The sequence below is a fragment of the Theropithecus gelada genome, chromosome 2 (genome assembly GCF_003255815.1).
Source record: "Theropithecus gelada isolate Dixy chromosome 2, Tgel_1.0, whole genome shotgun sequence".
Taxonomy (NCBI): Eukaryota; Metazoa; Chordata; class Mammalia; order Primates; family Cercopithecidae; genus Theropithecus; species Theropithecus gelada.
Window position 1 is genome coordinate 97609746 of NC_037669.1, and position 18780 is coordinate 97628525.

An 18780-nucleotide genomic window follows, 5' to 3' on the forward strand; every position below is an offset into this window, starting at 1 on the left:
AAAAAAAAAAAAAAAAAAAAAAAAAGAAAGAAAAATTTCCATCCAGATAGTTTAAATAAAACATTGGGTTAAAAAAAAAAAAAAGACACTGCTAAGAGTTCCAGCAGGCAGTTTTCATGGTTGCTGTAGTTCTTCAAGCCACAGAGATGAACATTTGGAAATTACAGTGGTCACTGCTAGGAAAGAGAGCCCAAGGCCCCTCAGCTGTCATAAAACCAAGGCCCAAGCTGACGAATCTGGGAGAGGCGGATCCTGAATTAGGATGCTGTGGCTCTCCTGCCACGCTGGGCTTGTCTTCTGGGAGTAAGGTGGTTTCCTCTTTATTCTGAGTGAAGATGGATTAGCTGTGATGCCAATCTCTGAGCACAGCAGAGGGTCCACACCCAGGAAGTGTCTGGGAGGCGTGGAGCCTGCCGCTCTCTCCAGATGCTTCACCTGTACGGTAAGGCATGCACCCATGTGTGTGTGCAACACTGTGCAAAAAGCTCAGTCCCAAAGTTAAGCTGCCAGGATTCAAATCCAGGTTCCACCTTTATTAACCAGATAGCCCAAGTAGAGGACTTACCTTCCACTAGCCTCTATTTTGCATCTATAAGGGGCTTACAAGAGAACCTACCTCACAGGGGTTTATGAGGATTAAATGAGTTACTCCATGTCAAACACTTAGCACAGTGCCTGGCACAGACTTGGATAAATGGGGGCTATGATTCCTGTTCCCATGTAGACAATAAATGACTACTTTCTCTCCTGTCCTTCCCACCCAGCCAGAGACCCCAGAGGTGAAGGCCCTGCAGGACAGGCTGGCAGCCACCAACTTGAAGATGAGTGACCTCCGCAACCAGATCCAGTCTGTGAAGCAGGAGCTGCGGATGGCACAGAAGGTCTTTCAGAGCCAGGGCTTGGGGCTTCTTGTGTGGCTGGGGCTGGACTTGGGAAGAGCACGGCTGGCACAGTGGATTCCATTCTGGAGCTGTGAGTGCTCAGCCCCATGAGCACACTGCTTGCTCTGGGTCAGGCTCCAGATCCAGTCCTTCCTCCCGCCAGTCCTTGGTCCATACCCGTTTGGTGGGCAGAGTCGCTGACTACCTGAGCCTGCCACCCCCACCCCCGCAGCATAGATGCCCTTGTGGTGCCTGCCCAGCTCTAGACTGAGGAGGACAGTGCTATCCACCCAGGGAGAGTCCATTAAGCCTTCGCTGCACAACTTGTGCCCCAGTAGATCCTGGGTCTCCCCTTAATGTCACCCTTACTTAACTTGGAAGCCTGCCAGCACCTGCCTTCTGCTTTGCTGTCTGTAACAGAAAATGAAGAGGTTCTTTGTGTATTGAAGGACCCTTTCAAAGGAAAATGCTCAGACTTGGGACACAGGCCCAGCTGGTTCGTTATTTATTTTTATTTACATAGCAAATTCTCTGGCATTTGTCTTCCCTGCTGGAACCACTCAGACTGGCCAAGATTTCCAAAACAGTGTTCTATTGTGGAAACAAGCGCCAGAGACTTGGTACGCTGGATCAGGTTTCTGTGACAGGCTTCAGAGGGGCCCAGGTCACAAGCTGGAGTGTATTGTTTCTGCCTCAAAGCCTTGACGTTGGGCCTGAGCGCTGCACTTCAATAATCACAAAGCTGGGCCCTTCTTGGACCACAGTGCCCCAACTGACATTCAGTAGCCCACCTTTGCTGTACTCAGCAGTCCACTTGTCTGTGGCTTTTCACAGAGGCCCGGGTCCTGTGGCGATGTATTTCCTATAGCCAGAATTAGCTCAGCTCTAGGTGACAGGTGAATGGGTTAAGGAAGCAGGTGTTGGTCAGCTTTGTGGTTCAGTCATCCCAGAATATGTCAAGAGCAAGGGGCCCTATCTGGGAATTGCCGGCAGTTTCTTGGCGGCTCTAAGCATTGCCAAGAAATGCCAGGGATGATGGGTTTACCACTTTCCCAGGGAGAGCTGCCCTTGGGACATGGTAAACTGACCTTTGAGGGCTATGCTCTGAGATGGGAAGAAGATTGTGTAGGTGAAGGCTGCTTCTGAATATGCCTCTAAATATGCAGCAGCATCAGGGTCTGGTGGAGCCCTCTCTTTTGGCCACACTGAAGGCCCTGCCTTATTTCAGGTTTTGGCCAGCGAGGTTGGGGAAGACGTCAATCTCCAGCAACTCCTATCCTCACCAGGGACCTGGAGGGGTCGGGCTCAACAAATTCTTGTTTTGCAGAGCAAGGTGGGTGAGTCACCAGACTTCTCCTGGCCTGAACAAAGGATTTAAAATGCCCCAGAAAGACCTGCCCTGACCCCCATAGAGACTTAAGCACACAGTACCCAAAAAAGACCTTTAGGTCTCACAGTGCACTCGTGCAGGGCTGTTGTTTTACCTTCTCGCCAACTAGCCTGATTCTAATTTGTTATTTAATGAACAAGCTCTTATATAACACTTACCACATGCCAGGCACTGGAGCTTAACAAATGCCAACGCCTTTGGTTTGATTTATTTAACTCCAGGCATCTTTTTTCCCCTAGTTTATGTAAATTTGCGTGACTGTTGTAATTGTAAGCTTTTTCCAGTTTTGTCCAGATGCTTGTAGTCTTTTGAAAGTTTTAATTACCCAATAAAAACTTAGCCTTGTCTCCCTCTTTATTGTCTGAATATTTTGGAGCATACCAAAAGAGGCTAACAGCAAGGGCTCTGGAGCCACACTGCTCAAATTCAAATCCCAGCTCTCCACTCATCAGCTGTGTGACCTCAAGCAAGTTCCTTTAGCTCTGTGCCTCAGTTTCCTCATCTGTATAATGGGGATAATAACGATGCCTACCCCACAGGATTGTTGGGTGAATTGAGTCAATACTTGTAAAGTGCTTAGCACAGGGCCTGGCATGGAGGAAGCACTGTATAAAAGTTAGGTGTGGTTCTTTTCCCTTTGTGCCTTCAAACTGAGAAACATGTGAGAAGGTGTGTGATTGCCACTATTTGCCAAGCATATCACTCTTGTTCCCAGGGACTTAAAGTGTCACAGTGGCTTTTATCCTCAGTGTCTCCCATGAGATCCTTGAAGCCAACATAAAGGGGGAAAAACTCCAAGAAGCTAATAGATGATAGTGCATGGCCTTGGGGTTCGAGAGACCTGAGTTTACGTTTGGCCACTGGTGTGCCAACTCTGTGACCTTGGGCAAACCCCTTCATCTTCCTATGTCTTCGTCTTCACACCTGTGAAATGGGGTGACATAAAATAACATTTCTAAAGCACCTAGGACAGTGCCTGACCATAATAAGCACAAAACAACTTCCTTATTATTGTCATTAAGTTGTATGTCAAATTCTTTTTTTTTTTTTTTGAGACGGAGTCTTGCTCTGTCTCCCAGGCTGGAGCGCAGTGGCACAATCTCAGCTCACTGCAAGCTCCGCCTCGCAGGTTCACACCATTCTCCTGCCTCAGCCTCTGGAGTAGCTGAGACTACAGGGTTCACACCATTCTCCTGCCTCAGCCTCCCGAGTAGCTGAGACTACAGGCGCCCGCCACCACACCCGGCTAATTTTTTGTATTGTTAGTAGAGATGGGGTTTCACTGTGTTAGCCACGATGGTCTCGATCTCCTGACTTCGTGATCCGCCCGTCTCGGCCTCACAAAGGGCTGGGATTACAGATGTGAGCCACCGTGCCTAGCCCTGTATGTCAAATTCTTAAAGGTAACAGTGTTCTTTAATGATTAAATGGAATTGCCTCACAGCGCCACACGAGGGCACTGATGGGTGCCTTCAAAGCTGTGCTCCTGCCCTTTGCCAGGGAGCCTAGCGAATTGTGCTTCCTTTCCTGGCTCAAGTTTACCAACGTTGTTTTGTCATTTGGTTGTGTTGACATGGAAACCAGGGTCAGAAGGATCCTAGGAGTTGTCTGCTTCTACCCTAGTGTTATAAGGGTGATAAGGACGTTGTTCTGTGGGATGACATCTACCTGCCACTTGCTGAGGGCCCACGTGTGCCAGGCTGTATTGACACCTTCACCTAGACCATCTTGGGATTTTGCAAAGTTACCTAATCCTAAAAATCACCTGTAGCATTTAAAATGCAGATTCTAAGTCCCTTCCCCTAGAGCTCTAGTTTTTTGATCTGAAGTAACCACCAAGATTTGTCAGTCCAAGAAGAACCTCAGAGGATTCCCAGGCTCAGACAACTTCATGATACTGAATCCTCATAACAGTGTTATGCAGGGTGTACTCTTAGTCCCATCTTACAGATGAGGAAACTGAGATTCAGAGTTACCTGTGCGCAGTCACACAGTCTGTGAGGCTTTGAGCCAGTCTCTCTGCTTCCAAACCCTGCCTTCCCCTCTGCAATATCTCCTGTAAGTGACCGCCATCTTCCGAGGAGCCCACCCAGTCTTAGGTGGTCTGTCTGTTAGAAAGTTCCTCCTTGCCCAGCACTTTGGGAGGCTGAGGTGGGCAGATCGCTTGAGCCCAGGAGTTCAAGACCAGCCTGGGCAACATGGTGAAACCCCGTCTCATTTTGTGTGTGTGTGTATATATATATACACTGCTTAGGCAGCTGAACTGGGAGGATTGCTTGAGCCCGGGAGGCAGAGGTTACAGTGAGCCATGATTGCACCACTGCACTCCAGTCTGGGCGACAGAGCAAGACCTTGTCTCTAAATAAATAAATACCTAAAATAAGGAAGTTCTTTCTTGAACTGAGACCTGCCATCCTATCCCTCCCTGGTTCCTGGGGCCACAGGTCTGCTTCCTAGCCTCAAACAGCCCCTCAGATATAGGGTGATTTTTGTCATTCACCTTTTTTCTAAGCTGAACTTCCCTGGTGTCTTCCAATGTGTTGCTCAAGATGCCAGCTCAGATCGTCCCCCACCCGTTGTCCTCCTCAGATGGGGCTACCACAGCCATCTAGAGAGGTGGTTCCACCTTCAGTCCATGGGGTCTCCTATCACACTCTGAGTAGTAGAGGCTGACTGCAGACCCATTGTGGAACAATGAGTTTTACCATCCTCAGGTTCGCGAGCTTGAGAAGCAACTGGGCCAGTCCCGGAGCCAGTCTGTGGGAACAGGCAGTGATGAGTTGTCTGTCTATCCAGACCCAAGGAAGCTGTCGGCACAGGAGAAAAACCTGCTGAGGATCCGCAGCCTGGAAAGGGAAAAACAGGAAGGCTTGGAGGTAACGCATGCCCAGTGAGGAGGTCAACCAGGTATGTAGGAAGGAGAGATCATGATGGTGCCTGCAAGGGCTCTGAGGCACATGTGGTCGGAAGTCTGAGCCACCCCTTCTAGGCAGTGGACCTGAGTCACCTCTGCATGTTCCTCACGTCCTGTCAAACCAACCTGAGCTGCCTGACTGGGACCTCACTGTGAGCCCATTTAATGAACTTTTCGTGGTCCCATCCTGGCTGTTTTGGAGGTGCTGTACCTGAAATTCTCATTGTAAAAGGGAGAAGGGGAGGGCCACGGCCCCAAAAGTATGATAGGGTTAGATGGGGCTTGAAGAAGGAAAGTTCCAGGCTGATGAAAGAAGTGGGCAGGCTGGACTCAGCACCAGGGGCCGCATCTCACTGGCTGCATTAGGAGTGTCAGAACTCTAACTCTACCAGGTTTAAGCAACAAAGAGAAGTTATTGGCCCATGTAAATGAACAATCCAGAGGTGGCCTAGCTTCAGGTGCAGATTGGGGCCTTACTCTCAGCAACTTCTCCTGGGTTGGCTTCACTCTTTTCCACAGGGACCCTGGGTGGTCCCAGCTGCACTTCTCCAATACAGCCTCTACAGACAAAGAGTTTCTCTTTCACAATAGTTCCATCAAATTCCCAGAATTGAGTGTCTTTGGGCTAGCCAGGTTATGTGGCCATCCTTGAACTCATCACTGTGGCCAAGAGTACAGGGTGTTTTGATTGGTCAAGCTTCAGATACCTGCCTCAAGGTTTGAGGGGATGAGTTAGCCTCCCCAAACTTGCAATGAGAGTGAGGAGTAGGGCCCACTTTAAAGAAGGTAGCAGAAGCAGCATGAAGAGGTGCAGGCAGGCCATACAACAGGCCCACTTAGTGGCCCTGGCAGTGAGCTACCTAACAGTGAGGCCTTGCCTTTTCATCTGGAGACTTTTGCCTGTGAGCACCAACTCTGGGTTAGGCCCCATGTTAGGAATGCTGTGACCATGACCACATTGCACCTCCCAGCGCTCTAGACCATCAGCTGTGAGGAGGGAAACAGTGAGACCACAGAGGTGGGCAGGGCCTGCTGGGCTTTGTATGCCAGCGAGGACTTTTGGCCTGTATCTTGAAGGCTGTAGAGAACCACCAAAGGGTTTTTGGTTTTTTAGATGGAGTCTCGCTCTGTTGCCCAGGCTGGAGTACAATGGCGTGATCTCAGCTCACTGCAACCTCCGCCTCTGGGGTTCAAGAGATTCTCCTGCCATAGCCTCCCAAATAGCTGGGATTACAGGCACAAGCCACCACGCCTGGCTAATTTTTTTTTTTTTTTTTTTTTTTTTTTTTTGAGACGGAGTCTCGCTCTGTCGCCCGGGCTGGAGTGCAGTGGCCGGATCTCAGCTCACTGCAAGCTCCGCCTCCCGGGTTCCCGCCATTCTCCTGCCTCAGCCTCCCGAGTAGCTGGGACTACAGGCGCCTGCCACCTCGCCCGGCTAATTTTTTATTTTTATTTTTTAGTAGAGACGGGGTTTCACCGTGTTAGCCAGGATGGTCTCGATCTCCTGACCTCGTGATCCGCCCGTCTCGGCCTCCCAAAGTGCTGGGATTACAGGCTTGAGCCACCGCGCCCGGCCTGCTAATTTTTATATTTTTAGTAGAGATGGGGTTTCACCATGTTGATCAGGCTGGTTTTGAATTCCTAACCTCAGGTGATCCACCTGCCTTGGCCTCCCAAAGTGCTGGGATTATAGGCGTGAGCCACTCACCCAGCCCACCAAAGGGTTTTAAGTTGTGGAGGGAGGTGGTCAACTGTGCATTTTGAAAAGGTCACATGGTTGGAGCAAGAGGAGGAATGGGTTGGAAGAGGAATGGAAGGCAGAATAGTGATCCTGGAGACATGACCAAGGATCTTTGCCAAGACAGTGGACTGTCATGGAAGGGCCAGACACCTGGGACAGTGAGGACAGACTTTCTAGGGCTCAAGGACAGATTGGACTTGGAAGAGAGATGAGGAGGAAGAGTTATAAAGGACTGCTAGGGAGTATAGTGGGTGGGTAAGGGAGACAGGGTGGGTTCAAGAGGAGAAAGGGAGTTGAGATTTGGAAATGTTGGGTTTGAAATTCACCTAGCTTGGACTTACATGTTAGTGCAGAACAGATTATGTTGAACAGTTGGGCTGACCATAAGCTGCAATGGTGGGTGGAAGGAAACAGCTTCCTGCATGCATTCCCTCTGCCAGGCATCTATGAGAGCCTGGAGTGTGTAGGCAGGAGAGCTACAGGTGAGTAATGGCTGCCTCCCTGAAAAGGGTTCATGTTTTACTTGTTTTACATTTCTATAATTCACTTCATCAAGGATATGAAAACACTTTTCCAGCAACAGTTCACCCTCAGGCTCAAGCAGGTGATGTCACCCACTGCCCAAGCTCCTCCTCAATGTCTGCATCTTGTCTTTATGGGTTTGACTAATCTAGCCTCTGCCCCTTAACTCACTGTGCTTCAGCCACACACCTTCTACCCCAGGGCCTTTGCTCTTCCCCTCGTCTCCTTCAATCTCTGCTCAGATGCCACCTTTTCAGAGAGGCCTTCCCTGACCATATCCTTCTCACTATTCCTGTTTCCTACTTTCAAGTATTTGTCCCTATTTGACATTATCTGTCTCCTCCATTAGGATTATCAGCTCCTTGAGGACAAGGACTGTTTTGCTTTTTGCTGTCCCCCAGCACCTATAACAACACTAAGCCCAGAGTAGGCCCTCAGGAAACACTTGAGAATGAAGGGATGAGTGAATGAGAGACTCTGAAGATGTGCACTGCATGTGAGTTTCCAGTTGGTAGCTGGCAAAGCAAGGTGCTGTCAAGGGTTGTGCCAAATGATCATGGAGGAAGTGGGAGGACAACCCTCCTTTCTCATTCTAGCTCCTGGTGGTGCAAGGTGCTGCAGTTGGAACCTAGCCTAGCACTCTTTCTAAAGTATGGCTTTTCTCTTTTCCCCTGCTCAGGGTGGGGTTTAGGGGTAGGACTGGCTGTTCTCTCTGGAGGACACATGCAGTTGGCCGGCGGCTTTCCTCTCATGTGCTAGGAAGCCTGTGTCTCAGGCTGAGGTGGGGAGTGCTGTCATCCGTTAGTGCTGTCATGTGCCAGGGCAAGAGTGGGAGGCTGCTGGCCACCTGATATCCCTGAGAGGCCTGGGCTGGGAGTCAGGGCCCTGGCTCTAGTGACTTGCTCTGTGGCATTCAACAAGCACCCCCACCCCCAGCCCCAGGCCTTGCCATTGAGTAGGAGCCAGGAAGCAGATGTGGCCAAGGTCCCACACAGCCCTGCTGCCCATGCCCTCACTTTCTAATTACAGAAACTTGCCAGTGAGCGGGATGGCCTCCAGAGAGAGCTTGAAGAGCTAAAAAAGAAGTTTGAGGGCATGAGGTCTCGGAACAAGCTGCTGTCGAGTGAGGTGAAGACCCTCAAGAATCAGATGGGGACCCTGGTGGAGAAGGGCCGGCATGATGACGAGCTCATCGATGCCCTCATGGTATGGCCCCACCACTCAGGCAGGGCAAGAGCCAGGGCTGGTTCCCCAAAGGATGGGCTGCAGCCATGGCCAGAGTGAGCCCTCACTCACCCCTCAATGCCACCTGTGTAACCCCAAAGCCCATTGCCTCCAGATGGCCCCCAGCACCAAAGCCCTGCCCCAGGGACAGGAGCAGCTCAGGGAGGCTGCCTGAGGGCAGTGATGGAGCAGTACCAGGCACAAGGCACTTAGGCCTATGGACCCCAAAAGAGACAGAAATGTATTGGGGGAAGGAGGTGGGATTATACCCTGGGTTATTTTTCAGCAAGGAATGAAAGGGACAAGAGGAGCCAGTACCAGTTCTTGTCTCTGTGGTGGCACAGAACCCTTCCCCTTCTGGGCATGTTATAATGCTTAGTCCCCAAGATACCTTCTAGGATTATATATTTTAATCCCACTTCGCAGATGGGGAAACTAAGAGTCAAATTCATTAGATAACTCATCTAAGACCATACAACTGAGTTCAAAGCAGGTTTATCTGACTATAAAAACTTTCTTGATTAAACATATCTCAAAATAATAAGAGCTATTTATGACAAACCCACAGCCAATATCATACTGAATGGGCAAAAACTGGAAGCATTCCCTTTGAAAACCAGCACAAGACAAGGATGCCCTCTCTCGCCACTCCTATTCAAGATAGTGTTGGAAGTTCTGGCCAGGGCACTGAGGCAGGAGAAAGAAATAAAGGGTATTCAATTAGGAAAAGAGGAAGTCGGCCGGGCGCGGTGGCTCAAGCCTGTAATCCCAGCACTTTGGGAGGCCGAGACGGGCAGATCACGAGGTCAGGAGATCGAGACCATCCTGGCTAATATGGTGAAACCCCGTCTCTACTGAAAAAAAATACAAAAAACTAGCCGGGCGAGGTGGCGGGCGCCTGTAGTCCCAGCTACTCGGGAGGCTGAGGCAGGAGAATGGCGTAAACCCGGGAGGCGGAGCTTGCAGTGAGCTGAGATCCGGCCACTGCACTCCAGCCTAGGTGGCAGAGCGAGACTCCGTCTCAAAAAAAAAAAAAAAAGAGGAGGTCAAATTGTCCCTGTTTGCAGATGACATGATTGTATATTTAGAAAACCCCATCATCTCAGCCCAAAATCTCCTTAAGCTGATAAGCAACTTGAGCAGTCTCAGGATACAAAATCAATGTGCAAAAATCCCAAGCATTCCTATACACCATTAACAGACAAACAGAGAGCCAAATCATGAGTGAATTCCCATTCATAATTGCTGCAAAGAGAATAAAATACCTAGGAATCCAACTTAAAAGGGATGTGAAGGACCTCTTCAAGGAGAACTACAAACCACAGCTCAATGAAATAAAAGAGGACACAAACAAATGGAAGAATATTCCATGCTCATGGATAGGAAGAGTTAATATCATGAAAATGGCCATACTGCCCAAAGTAATTTATAGATTCAATACCATCCCCATCAAGCTACCAATGACTTTCTTCACAGAATTGGAAAAAACTACTTTAAAGTTCATATGGAACCAAAAAGGAGCCCGCATTGCCAAGACAATCCCAAGCAAAAAGAACAAAGCTGGAGGCATCATGCTACCTGACTTCAAACTATACTACAAGGCTACAGTAACCAAAACAGCATGGTAGTGGTATCAAAACAGAGATATAGACCAATGGAACAGAACAGAGGCCTCAGAAATAACACCACACATCTACAACCATCTGATCTTTGACAAACCTGATGAAAACAAGAAAGGGGGAAGGATTCCCTATTTAATAAATGGTGCTGGGAAAACTGGCTAGCCATATGTAGAAAGCTGAAACTGGATCCCTTCCTTACACCTTGTACAAAAATTAATTCAAGATGGATTAAAGACTTAAATGTTAGACCTAAAAACCATAAAAACCCTAGAAGAAAAGCTAGGCAATACCATTCAGGACATAGGCATGGGCAAGGACTTCATGACTAAAACAGCAAAAGCAATGGCAACAAAAGTCAAAATAGACAAGTGGGATCTAATTAAACTAAAGAGCTTCTGCATGGCAAAAGAAACTACCATCAGAGTGAACAGGCAATGTAAAGAATGGGAGAAAATTTTTGCAATCTACCCATCTGACAAAGGGCTAATATCCAGAGTCTACAAAGAACTCAAACAAATTTCCAAGAAAAAAACAACCCCATCAAAAAGTGGGCATAGGATATGAACAGACACTTCTCAAAAGAAGACATCTATACAGCCAACAGACCCATGAAAAAATGCTCATCATCACTGGTCATATCAGAGAAATGCAAATCAAAACCACAATGAGATACCATCTCATACCAGTTAGAATGGTGATCATTAAAAAGTCAGGAAACAACAGATGCTGGAGAGGATGTGGAGAAACAGGAACGCTTTTACACTGTTGGCTGGAGTGTAAATTAGTTCAATCATTGTGGAAGACAGTGTAGCAATTCCTCAAGGATCTAGAACTAGAAATACCATTTGACCCAGCCATCCCATTACTGGGTATATACCCAAAGGATTATAAATCATGCTGCTATAAAGACACATGCACACGTATGTTTATTGCAGCACTATTCACAATAGCAAAGACTTGGAACCAACCCAAATGTCCATCAATAATAGACTGGATTAAGAAAATGTGGCACATATATACCATGGAATACTATGCAGCCATAAAAAGATGAGTTCATGTCCTTTGCAGGGACATGGATGCAGCTGGAAACCATCATTCTCTGCAAACTATCACAAGGACAGAAAACCAAACACCGCATGTTCTCACTCATAGGTGGGAATTGAACAATAAGACCACTTGGACACAGGGCGGGGAACATCACACACCAGGGCCTGTCAGGGGGTGGGGGACTGGGGGAGCGATAGCATTAGGGGAAATACCTAATGTAAATGATGAGTTGATGGGTGCAGCAAACCAACATGGCACATGTATACCTATGTATCAAACCTGCACGTTGTGCACATGTACCCTAGAACTTAAGTATAAAACAACAACAACAAAAAAAACTTCCTTGACTAATAAGGCCATACTGCTTTCCTAACCCTACAGCTTGGACCTTTCTCTGTGGGACCTGAGGCACCAAAGTTTGGTGTCAGATTCCAAGTTGTGCCTGCAGGCCCCGGAGGGTGATCGTGTCTGGCTTGGCTGGGGTGTTTGGGGGGTGCTGGCTCAGGCACCTACCTTAGTTCATGATCACTTTACATGACAGGGTGGTGGGCGGGGCACAGAAGACCTGAAATCTAGGCCTGCCTCTGTCAGTACCTCACTGTGTGACCATAGACCAGTTGCATCCCCTCTCTGAGGCTCAGCAGCCAGTTTTAAAAATAAGTTGCAGGGCTGGATGTCCTCTGGGGTCCCTGAATGTCACCATTCTTTGTCATTGAAGGTGGCATGATGAGAGCTGCAAACTAGCCCCAGTCATGCTATTCACCAGCAATATGCCCTTGGACTCTCTGGGCCTCAGTTTCCTCCACTCTGAGGTGAAGAAAACAGCCCCCACCTGTTCCAAATCACTGACATTGTCCTTTCTGTTGGCCCCAGGCAGGAAGCCTTTGCCCAGGAGTCTCCTTGAGGGCATTTCCTTGAGATGGGGCTTCAGTCAGGTGATAACGGATCCCTGGCAGGGGTCCAGGTACTGCCTCCAAGGGCAGTCTCCCAGCCAAGCGGGATCAGGCTTTCCTTTTAGCTAAATATCTCTCCCACCGGGTGAGGTGTCACCATCTGATCTGCTTTCTGTTGTCTGAGAGCCCCTTGGATCTTCTTGACCCCAAACTCAGAGAAGGAAGTTGAGGATAGGAAAAGTACATGGTCCCTGCCTGCCTGGTTCGACACCCCCTGATGGCAGGCAAGGAAGGTGTTCCTGCCTCTTGAGGGAACAGGATCCCACTATTAGGTTCCTGCAGGCTACTTTGGGGTGAGGGAGGCAGTCTGTTTTTGTCCTCCTCTGCCCAGTGGGCCATGACTGACTCCACCTGCCCTCCTGCCTGGCCCCCCAGGACCAGCTGAAGCAGCTACAGGAGATCCTAGGCAGCCTGAGTCTGCAGGAGGAGAAGACGCGAGTATCCCAGCACCACCTGGACCAGCAACTGAACAGCGAGGCTCAGCGGAGCAACAGCCTAGTCGCCCAGCTGCGGGCCATGGTGGCTGAGCGGGAGGCCAAAGTGCGGCAGCTGGAGATGGAGATCGGACAACTCAATGTGCACGTGAGTAGGGCGCTGGCACAGCCCCCAAACCCATTTTCAAGCTGGGCAAGTCCATCCAGCTCCTTCCACTTCTTTCCACTTGCCTTAGCTCAGGCCAGACTTCATCCTCCTGGCTCCACTTTGGCCACCTTCTTCTATCTGGCTCCCCAACCCATTCTGCACACAAACCTGATTATGTCCTTGCTCCACTTAAAATCTGTTCATAGCTTACTATCACCCTCGACCTCACCTGGTTCTCAAGGACCCAGCCACCTTCCAGTTTACCCTCTCCCATCTCCAGCTGTGGCTTTATCCTCAGGATTCAAGATGGTGGCAGTAGCTCCAGCGGCAGGATGAGAGAAGGAAAACCATACTTCATTCAGCTTCCACGCACCACGTGACTAGCTCTTGCTGTCACCCATCCTGCATCTTCTCTTCACCCTTCCCCTTTCTCCACACTCTGGCTACACAGGCACCATTCAGCTCCTCACATAGCACCGCTTGCTCTGCGCTCCAGGGCTGTGTGCAGCGTGAAGCACACTCCCTCCTCTCCTCCCGCACAGCCTCAGTCTGGCCAGCTGCCCCTCAGCCTTTAGGTCTTACCAATCAGGAGCTCCTCCAGGAAGCCCTGGGACCCCTGTTCTGTGTTGTGTGCCCCTCCTAGCACTCTTCTAACTCCCTATGCAGCCCCAAGCCAAATTTCTCTCACACTGTGTAGTCATTTTCCTGTTTTCTCCCCTGCACTCCCTGTGAGGGAGCATAGACCATGGTACCTCCGTGCCTGGCACTGGAGCAAGCACACAGTAGATGCTCAATAAATGTTTGTCTAAGGCATGAACTTGTAAAGATATTTTGTCTTGGCAGATGCCTTGAGGGCACAGCTTGGGGCTGCTAGGAGTCAGCCACCTTCACCCCCCTGGGGTGGTGGTGGGGCTGGGTGGGCCTTGGGGAGAATTTTTTGACAGGCATGCAAGTCTCCCAGTGACAAAGGAGCCTTGCAGCCTCTGGCCCACAGGGAAATTGACTGGCTCAGCCAAAGGCATGTTGCAAAGCAGCCCTGCTCTTTGTTTCTGGGGATCTGTGGTTTGTTCAGAGGTAAGAGCTCAAGAGCCCCTAAGCCCGGCCTCAGGCTGGCATTGGCTGACTAGCCTGGTTTGTCCTGTAGCCTCTATCCCCACAGGCCCGGGCATCCTGGGGCCCCAGACTGGCTATGACAAAGTGCTGTAAGGTTGAAGGGGAGCCTGGGGGCATGAGGAAGTCTGGGAACAGAGCACATATGTCAGTGAGTGGGGACTCGCCCTGCTCCCCATTCTGGCTCACTGGGGAGGGAAGTCTGAAGGGGTACACAGGAACATTCCAGCATCTTCACCTCACCACTGTCCTTTCTCCAGGCACACAGGAGAAGACTGTTCCTACCTCTGAGGTCACCAGCTGAATGGGGGCCAAGCATTACCCACCAGACAAGTTGGCACATGTTTCAAGTTTTCTCAGAATGGGTGGGAGTGGTGGACAAGCCAGGTTGTTAGGGGCTTACACCACTTGTCCACTCTGGTGGCCTGACCTCCTGCTGGGGGTCTCTAATGTTCCTGTCCAGTCCAGCCCCAGCAGGTATCCAGAAGAGGAAGGGGTTGAGGGAGGGGTGGGGGCCTGGCAAGCTCAGCCTCCACCCAAGGCTGCCTGCCCTCACTGAATCCCTGCCAGCCTTTCTGGCTGCAGGTGTCTGGAAAGTCCAGGTGTTCCAGCTGAGGAAGGCAGCTGGCCTCAAGTCACACCTGGTGTTCAGCCACATGTGGGTGGGGCTGCCTGGAGAAGTGGACCCACTCGGAGACGTCAGTCTCTGACCTGCCCCGCTTGTGAGGCCATGCACCTCCCTCTGGAACCTGAATGTAGAACAGCTTCCTGGCCCAGTCACCGTCCTCACACCATGTAGCTTTCTTTCTGAAGAGAGGCATTATTAGATGTCATTATCATGCAAGTAGTGCCTTCACCAAACAGGCCTCGCTTTTCACTCCTGAAAAGAAGCCTCTTTCATATCCTCTGAAAGCCCCGAAATCAAGCCAAGGTCCCCTCCTGCCTTCTCTAGGCCTCTGAGCCAAAGCCCTGAGGATGGAACCCACATCTGTTCCTACAGTATCTTCGGAATAAAGGAGTGGGTGAGGGGTCCAGTGGTCGTGAGGTCAGCCCTGCCTACACCCAGTTCCTGGAGAACCCAGGCCTGACCAAGTCCCCGGCCTCAGCAGACGATCACATTGGCAGGCTTGGATCTTCTCGGTAAGAAAACAATGGGATAGAGGGGTTGGAAAGTGAACGTTAATTATTCAGAAGAAAGGTTGTTTCTTGCCACCTCTGATGGGAAGCCATGGGTGCAATTTTAAGGTAACTATGCTGCTGTTCTTCCAATACGTGGGCCTCTCCTATGCCATCAGCTCTGCATCTGCAATAATGAGCCAGTTAGGCCCAGATTTTATCACTTCAAGAGCATGCTGGTTGCAGCTCCCTGTAAGATCCTCTTTGAGCTGGTCTCAAAAGTTTTCTGCCCCTGGGCCCTCAGACAGACCTGTGTTGGGTTGTTCAAGGCTCTGGTGTCTCCTGTTCTTTCTCATTTTGAGCAAGCAAGAGTTCTGGAAAGAAGGGCAGCAAATCCACAGGACTGCTGCAAGGGTTTACTGGACCCCTGCTGGCCACTGCTCTACCTCACATGCAGAGGTGAGGCCCAGCAGGGCCTGGTCTGCCTTCCCAGGCTGATGGGCCCCTTCTGCCTTTACACAGCTCTGTGACCAGCCTGGGCCACACTCTGGTGGAATCTGCTCTCACGAGGCCTTCCCTGCCCAGTCCCCACAGGACCTCACCTAGGTATGGACCCCCGACCTGTGGACTTTCACAGTTTTTCCCATTCTTGATTGCTCAACCAGTATTGCCATCCCATTAAAAGGAGGGGAAACTGAGGCCAAGCAAAGTCCAGGGACTCTTCCAAGGTTACATAAGGACAGGGAGGATCAGGGAAGTCCAGTGTCCTGTCCAAGATGATAGAGTAAGCAGCTTCAGAACTAGTATCTTGGCCTCTGACTCCCAGGCTAGGTTTCCTACTGGCTATCCGAGAATTAACATGAGGAATCTTCCTGGGCCTGGCTTCCAGCACCTTCCCTCACCTTCTCTTGCTCATTGAGAATCAGCCTCTAAGGGGAGAATTTCACATGATATGGGTTCCCACTGATATCCCCTCAGCCTTCGGGCCCCCCTTTGTTGATAGAATCAAGCCAGAGGGTGTAAATGGGCCCTTTGTTCCTATTGCCAGCCCATAGACAAAGGACAGCATTGTCCTGCCTCTAAGCCCTGTCCCGAGCCCTGCCCACTGTCCACTGGAGCCATGCTCCTGCTGTCAGCACTCCCCGCCCTGACCCCTCAGGCAGGTCAGCTCAGGTTCCAGGCAAGGCCTCCTAGTGGCCCCAGTCCCTCATCTCTGTGGCTCCAGGCAAACTGGTCCTTCTCTGGGCTGCTATCCCCCAAAAGTGGGGGACAGCATGCCGCTGACACTTGACAGCATAGCATCTGTGGGCCAAAGCTGCCCCACCCATCAGACTGGGGTCACAAAGGCACTTGGGGAGAGTGGGCTGACATTGAGCCACAGGCATGTGCCACACTCCTGAGGGTGGGAGGCCTTGTCACAGCACAGGGAGAATGGGCAGGCTCTGTCTCTCTGAGGTTTTAGTCACAGTAATGAGAGCAGGAAGATGGACAAGATGACCCTTTAGAGTCCCTTCCAGGCCTGTGTGGCTGTGACCTCTGCGCCACACAGAGATACAGGAGCTGCTGTGTGCCTTGGCTGCCCAGACTGCTGGTTCTCAGGCTTGTTTCTTCCACAACACACAAATACTTACTGAACCCGACCATGCGTGGGCCCTACCCTCATGGAGCTTACAGTCCCCTACCACAGGTGACAGGAACAGAAATTCACAGGCAGGAATTCACAGAATGTCCTGGCTCCAGCCAGCAGAGTGATCCCAGAGAGTATGTCTATTCGGGCTGGCATGGTTTGAACCCACTCCCTTCAGGTGACTCTGGTGTGGTGCCTGGGATGAGGGCAGAGTGAAGAATCGGCCCTTTGCTCCTGCTCCTCCTCTGCCCACATTGTAGAACTGGGGAGATGAATGGGGCTTTCCAAACTGCAGTGCACACACAGAGCCCCTGCGGATCAGCCAGGTCAAGTGCGGGTTCTGATTCAGCAGGTCTGGGGTACAGCCTGGGATTCTGCATTTCTAACAAGCTGCTAGGAGATGCCAGAGCCACCGATTCAGAGACCACTTGTAGTAGCAAGGCCTTAGAGCATATTTAGGAGTCACGGAGGGGTCTGCAGTTCTCGGAGCCCATCTCAACCACCCCTCTCAATGTTTAGTGGGGGAACTGGGACCAAGAGAGAGGAAGAGACCTGCCCGAGACCACAGAGGAGTCAGCCCTCAGGATCACATGCCCCAGCCCAGTTCTCAGTACACTGCCCAGCTCTGCAACCTTCCCTATGCCCTGTACTGCTAGAAAAGTAAGCTCAGGGTCTCACTGGGAAAAGTGAGGGCACAGCAGAGAGCAACTTGGAACGCACATGTGGGCTCTGGGGGGTTGAAGTCGGGGGGCAGAGTTTACCTTCTGTCCTGGCTCCAGCCAGCAGGTAAGGGGTTGGTAGGCAGGCCCAGTGGTAAGAGGGAAGCAGTGATGGGTTGACTTAGGGCTGGAGACAACTGAACAAGCTGCAAAGCCAAATGCCCAGGCTCCAGGAAAGTGGGCTGGGCTTGGGGATCAAGCCAGAAGATGCAGGAGGGCTGGGAGAGACTGGCAGGGACACAGAGACTGGGCACACCTGACACTGGGTAGGGCAGCCAGGCCCCAAAGGCCACACAGGTCCCCAAGAGCCACCTGCCATAGCACAAGACTAATTCCAGGCCCCCAGAGGTCTTAGATGGACAGAGGTACCAGTGTAACTCTAGTTTTGGTAGGTGCAGCTTTGGAGTCTAGGGACTTCAGTAGGACCAGGAATGGCGGGCAAAGAAGCCAGCAGAGGAGGACCTAGAGGGACTGGGCTTGCTTCCATTGCTCTGGCTGACATTCGCCCTGAATGTCCTTCTAGTCTCTCCCACCATCACAGGGATAAGTGTTATTTCTAGGCCTCGGATGACCTCTGTCCTCTGCCTTCCACCCTGGTCTCAGGTTCTCGGACTCCCCAGAACAAAAAGGCTGGCAGGCACAAGTGACAGAGATCAAGGCCCTCTGGCAGGCTGCCGAGGTGGAGCGTGACCGGCTCACCGAGTTTGTCACTGTCCTGCAGAAACGGTAACACATGGCACCCAGGGATCTCTCCCATGGGCCTGCATGGGGTGGGGACTGGGGCCAGGCCTCATTTATGACTGGGTCCCCTTCACCTGAGAGCTCAGCTCCCAGTGTTGGTCCAGGGCATTCCCAGCCACAACTCATGTGCCCATCCAAATACCACACAACCTTGGGGCCCTGTCATCACACTGTGTTTTGCCCTTAGGAACATCCCCCATTCTACACGCACCCAATGGGACTGTTGTATGGCACGTGGACATTGGTGGGAATCTCGGGAGAGAAACACCCAGGAGTAAATCAGTCAACTCAATCCATCAATAATTAAAATCTGTGATGAGCCTGGCACTGTGCTTGGTGCTGCTAGAGGGTTTGGTGGGAAGAAAACATAAGCTAGACTGACATCTGGAATCGCAAAGAGCAAGAGAGGCGTTGATAGCTGGGGAGGCAGGGAGGGAAGCACGAGGCCTGGGGCACCGGACCAGGAGATACGGTTTTCTCTAAAGGGTTGTTGACAGACTTCCATTCAGATAAATCAGTGCTCCTCGCTCAAATGATCCTTTTGGCAAGAATTGCAGGTGTCCAGGCCAACACATGGCTCAACCATGTGAC

At 50.8% G+C, this 18780-nt stretch overlaps 1 protein-coding gene across 1 annotated transcript in view; it reads left to right on the forward strand.

Moving 5' to 3' along the window:
- The window catches only part of CCDC13 (coiled-coil domain containing 13), a 64796-nt gene that overhangs the window by 23803 nt on the left and 22213 nt on the right, over positions 1 to 18780 (forward strand). Inside the window, exons 6-13 of the mRNA XM_025374877.1 lie at positions 765 to 881; positions 2110 to 2214; positions 4986 to 5147; positions 8478 to 8654; positions 12670 to 12876; positions 14987 to 15126; positions 15625 to 15708; positions 18052 to 18174. Coding sequence (XP_025230662.1) covers positions 765 to 881; positions 2110 to 2214; positions 4986 to 5147; positions 8478 to 8654; positions 12670 to 12876; positions 14987 to 15126; positions 15625 to 15708; positions 18052 to 18174 — 1115 coding nt within the window. The remainder of the gene's footprint in view (positions 1 to 764; positions 882 to 2109; positions 2215 to 4985; positions 5148 to 8477; positions 8655 to 12669; positions 12877 to 14986; positions 15127 to 15624; positions 15709 to 18051; positions 18175 to 18780) is intronic.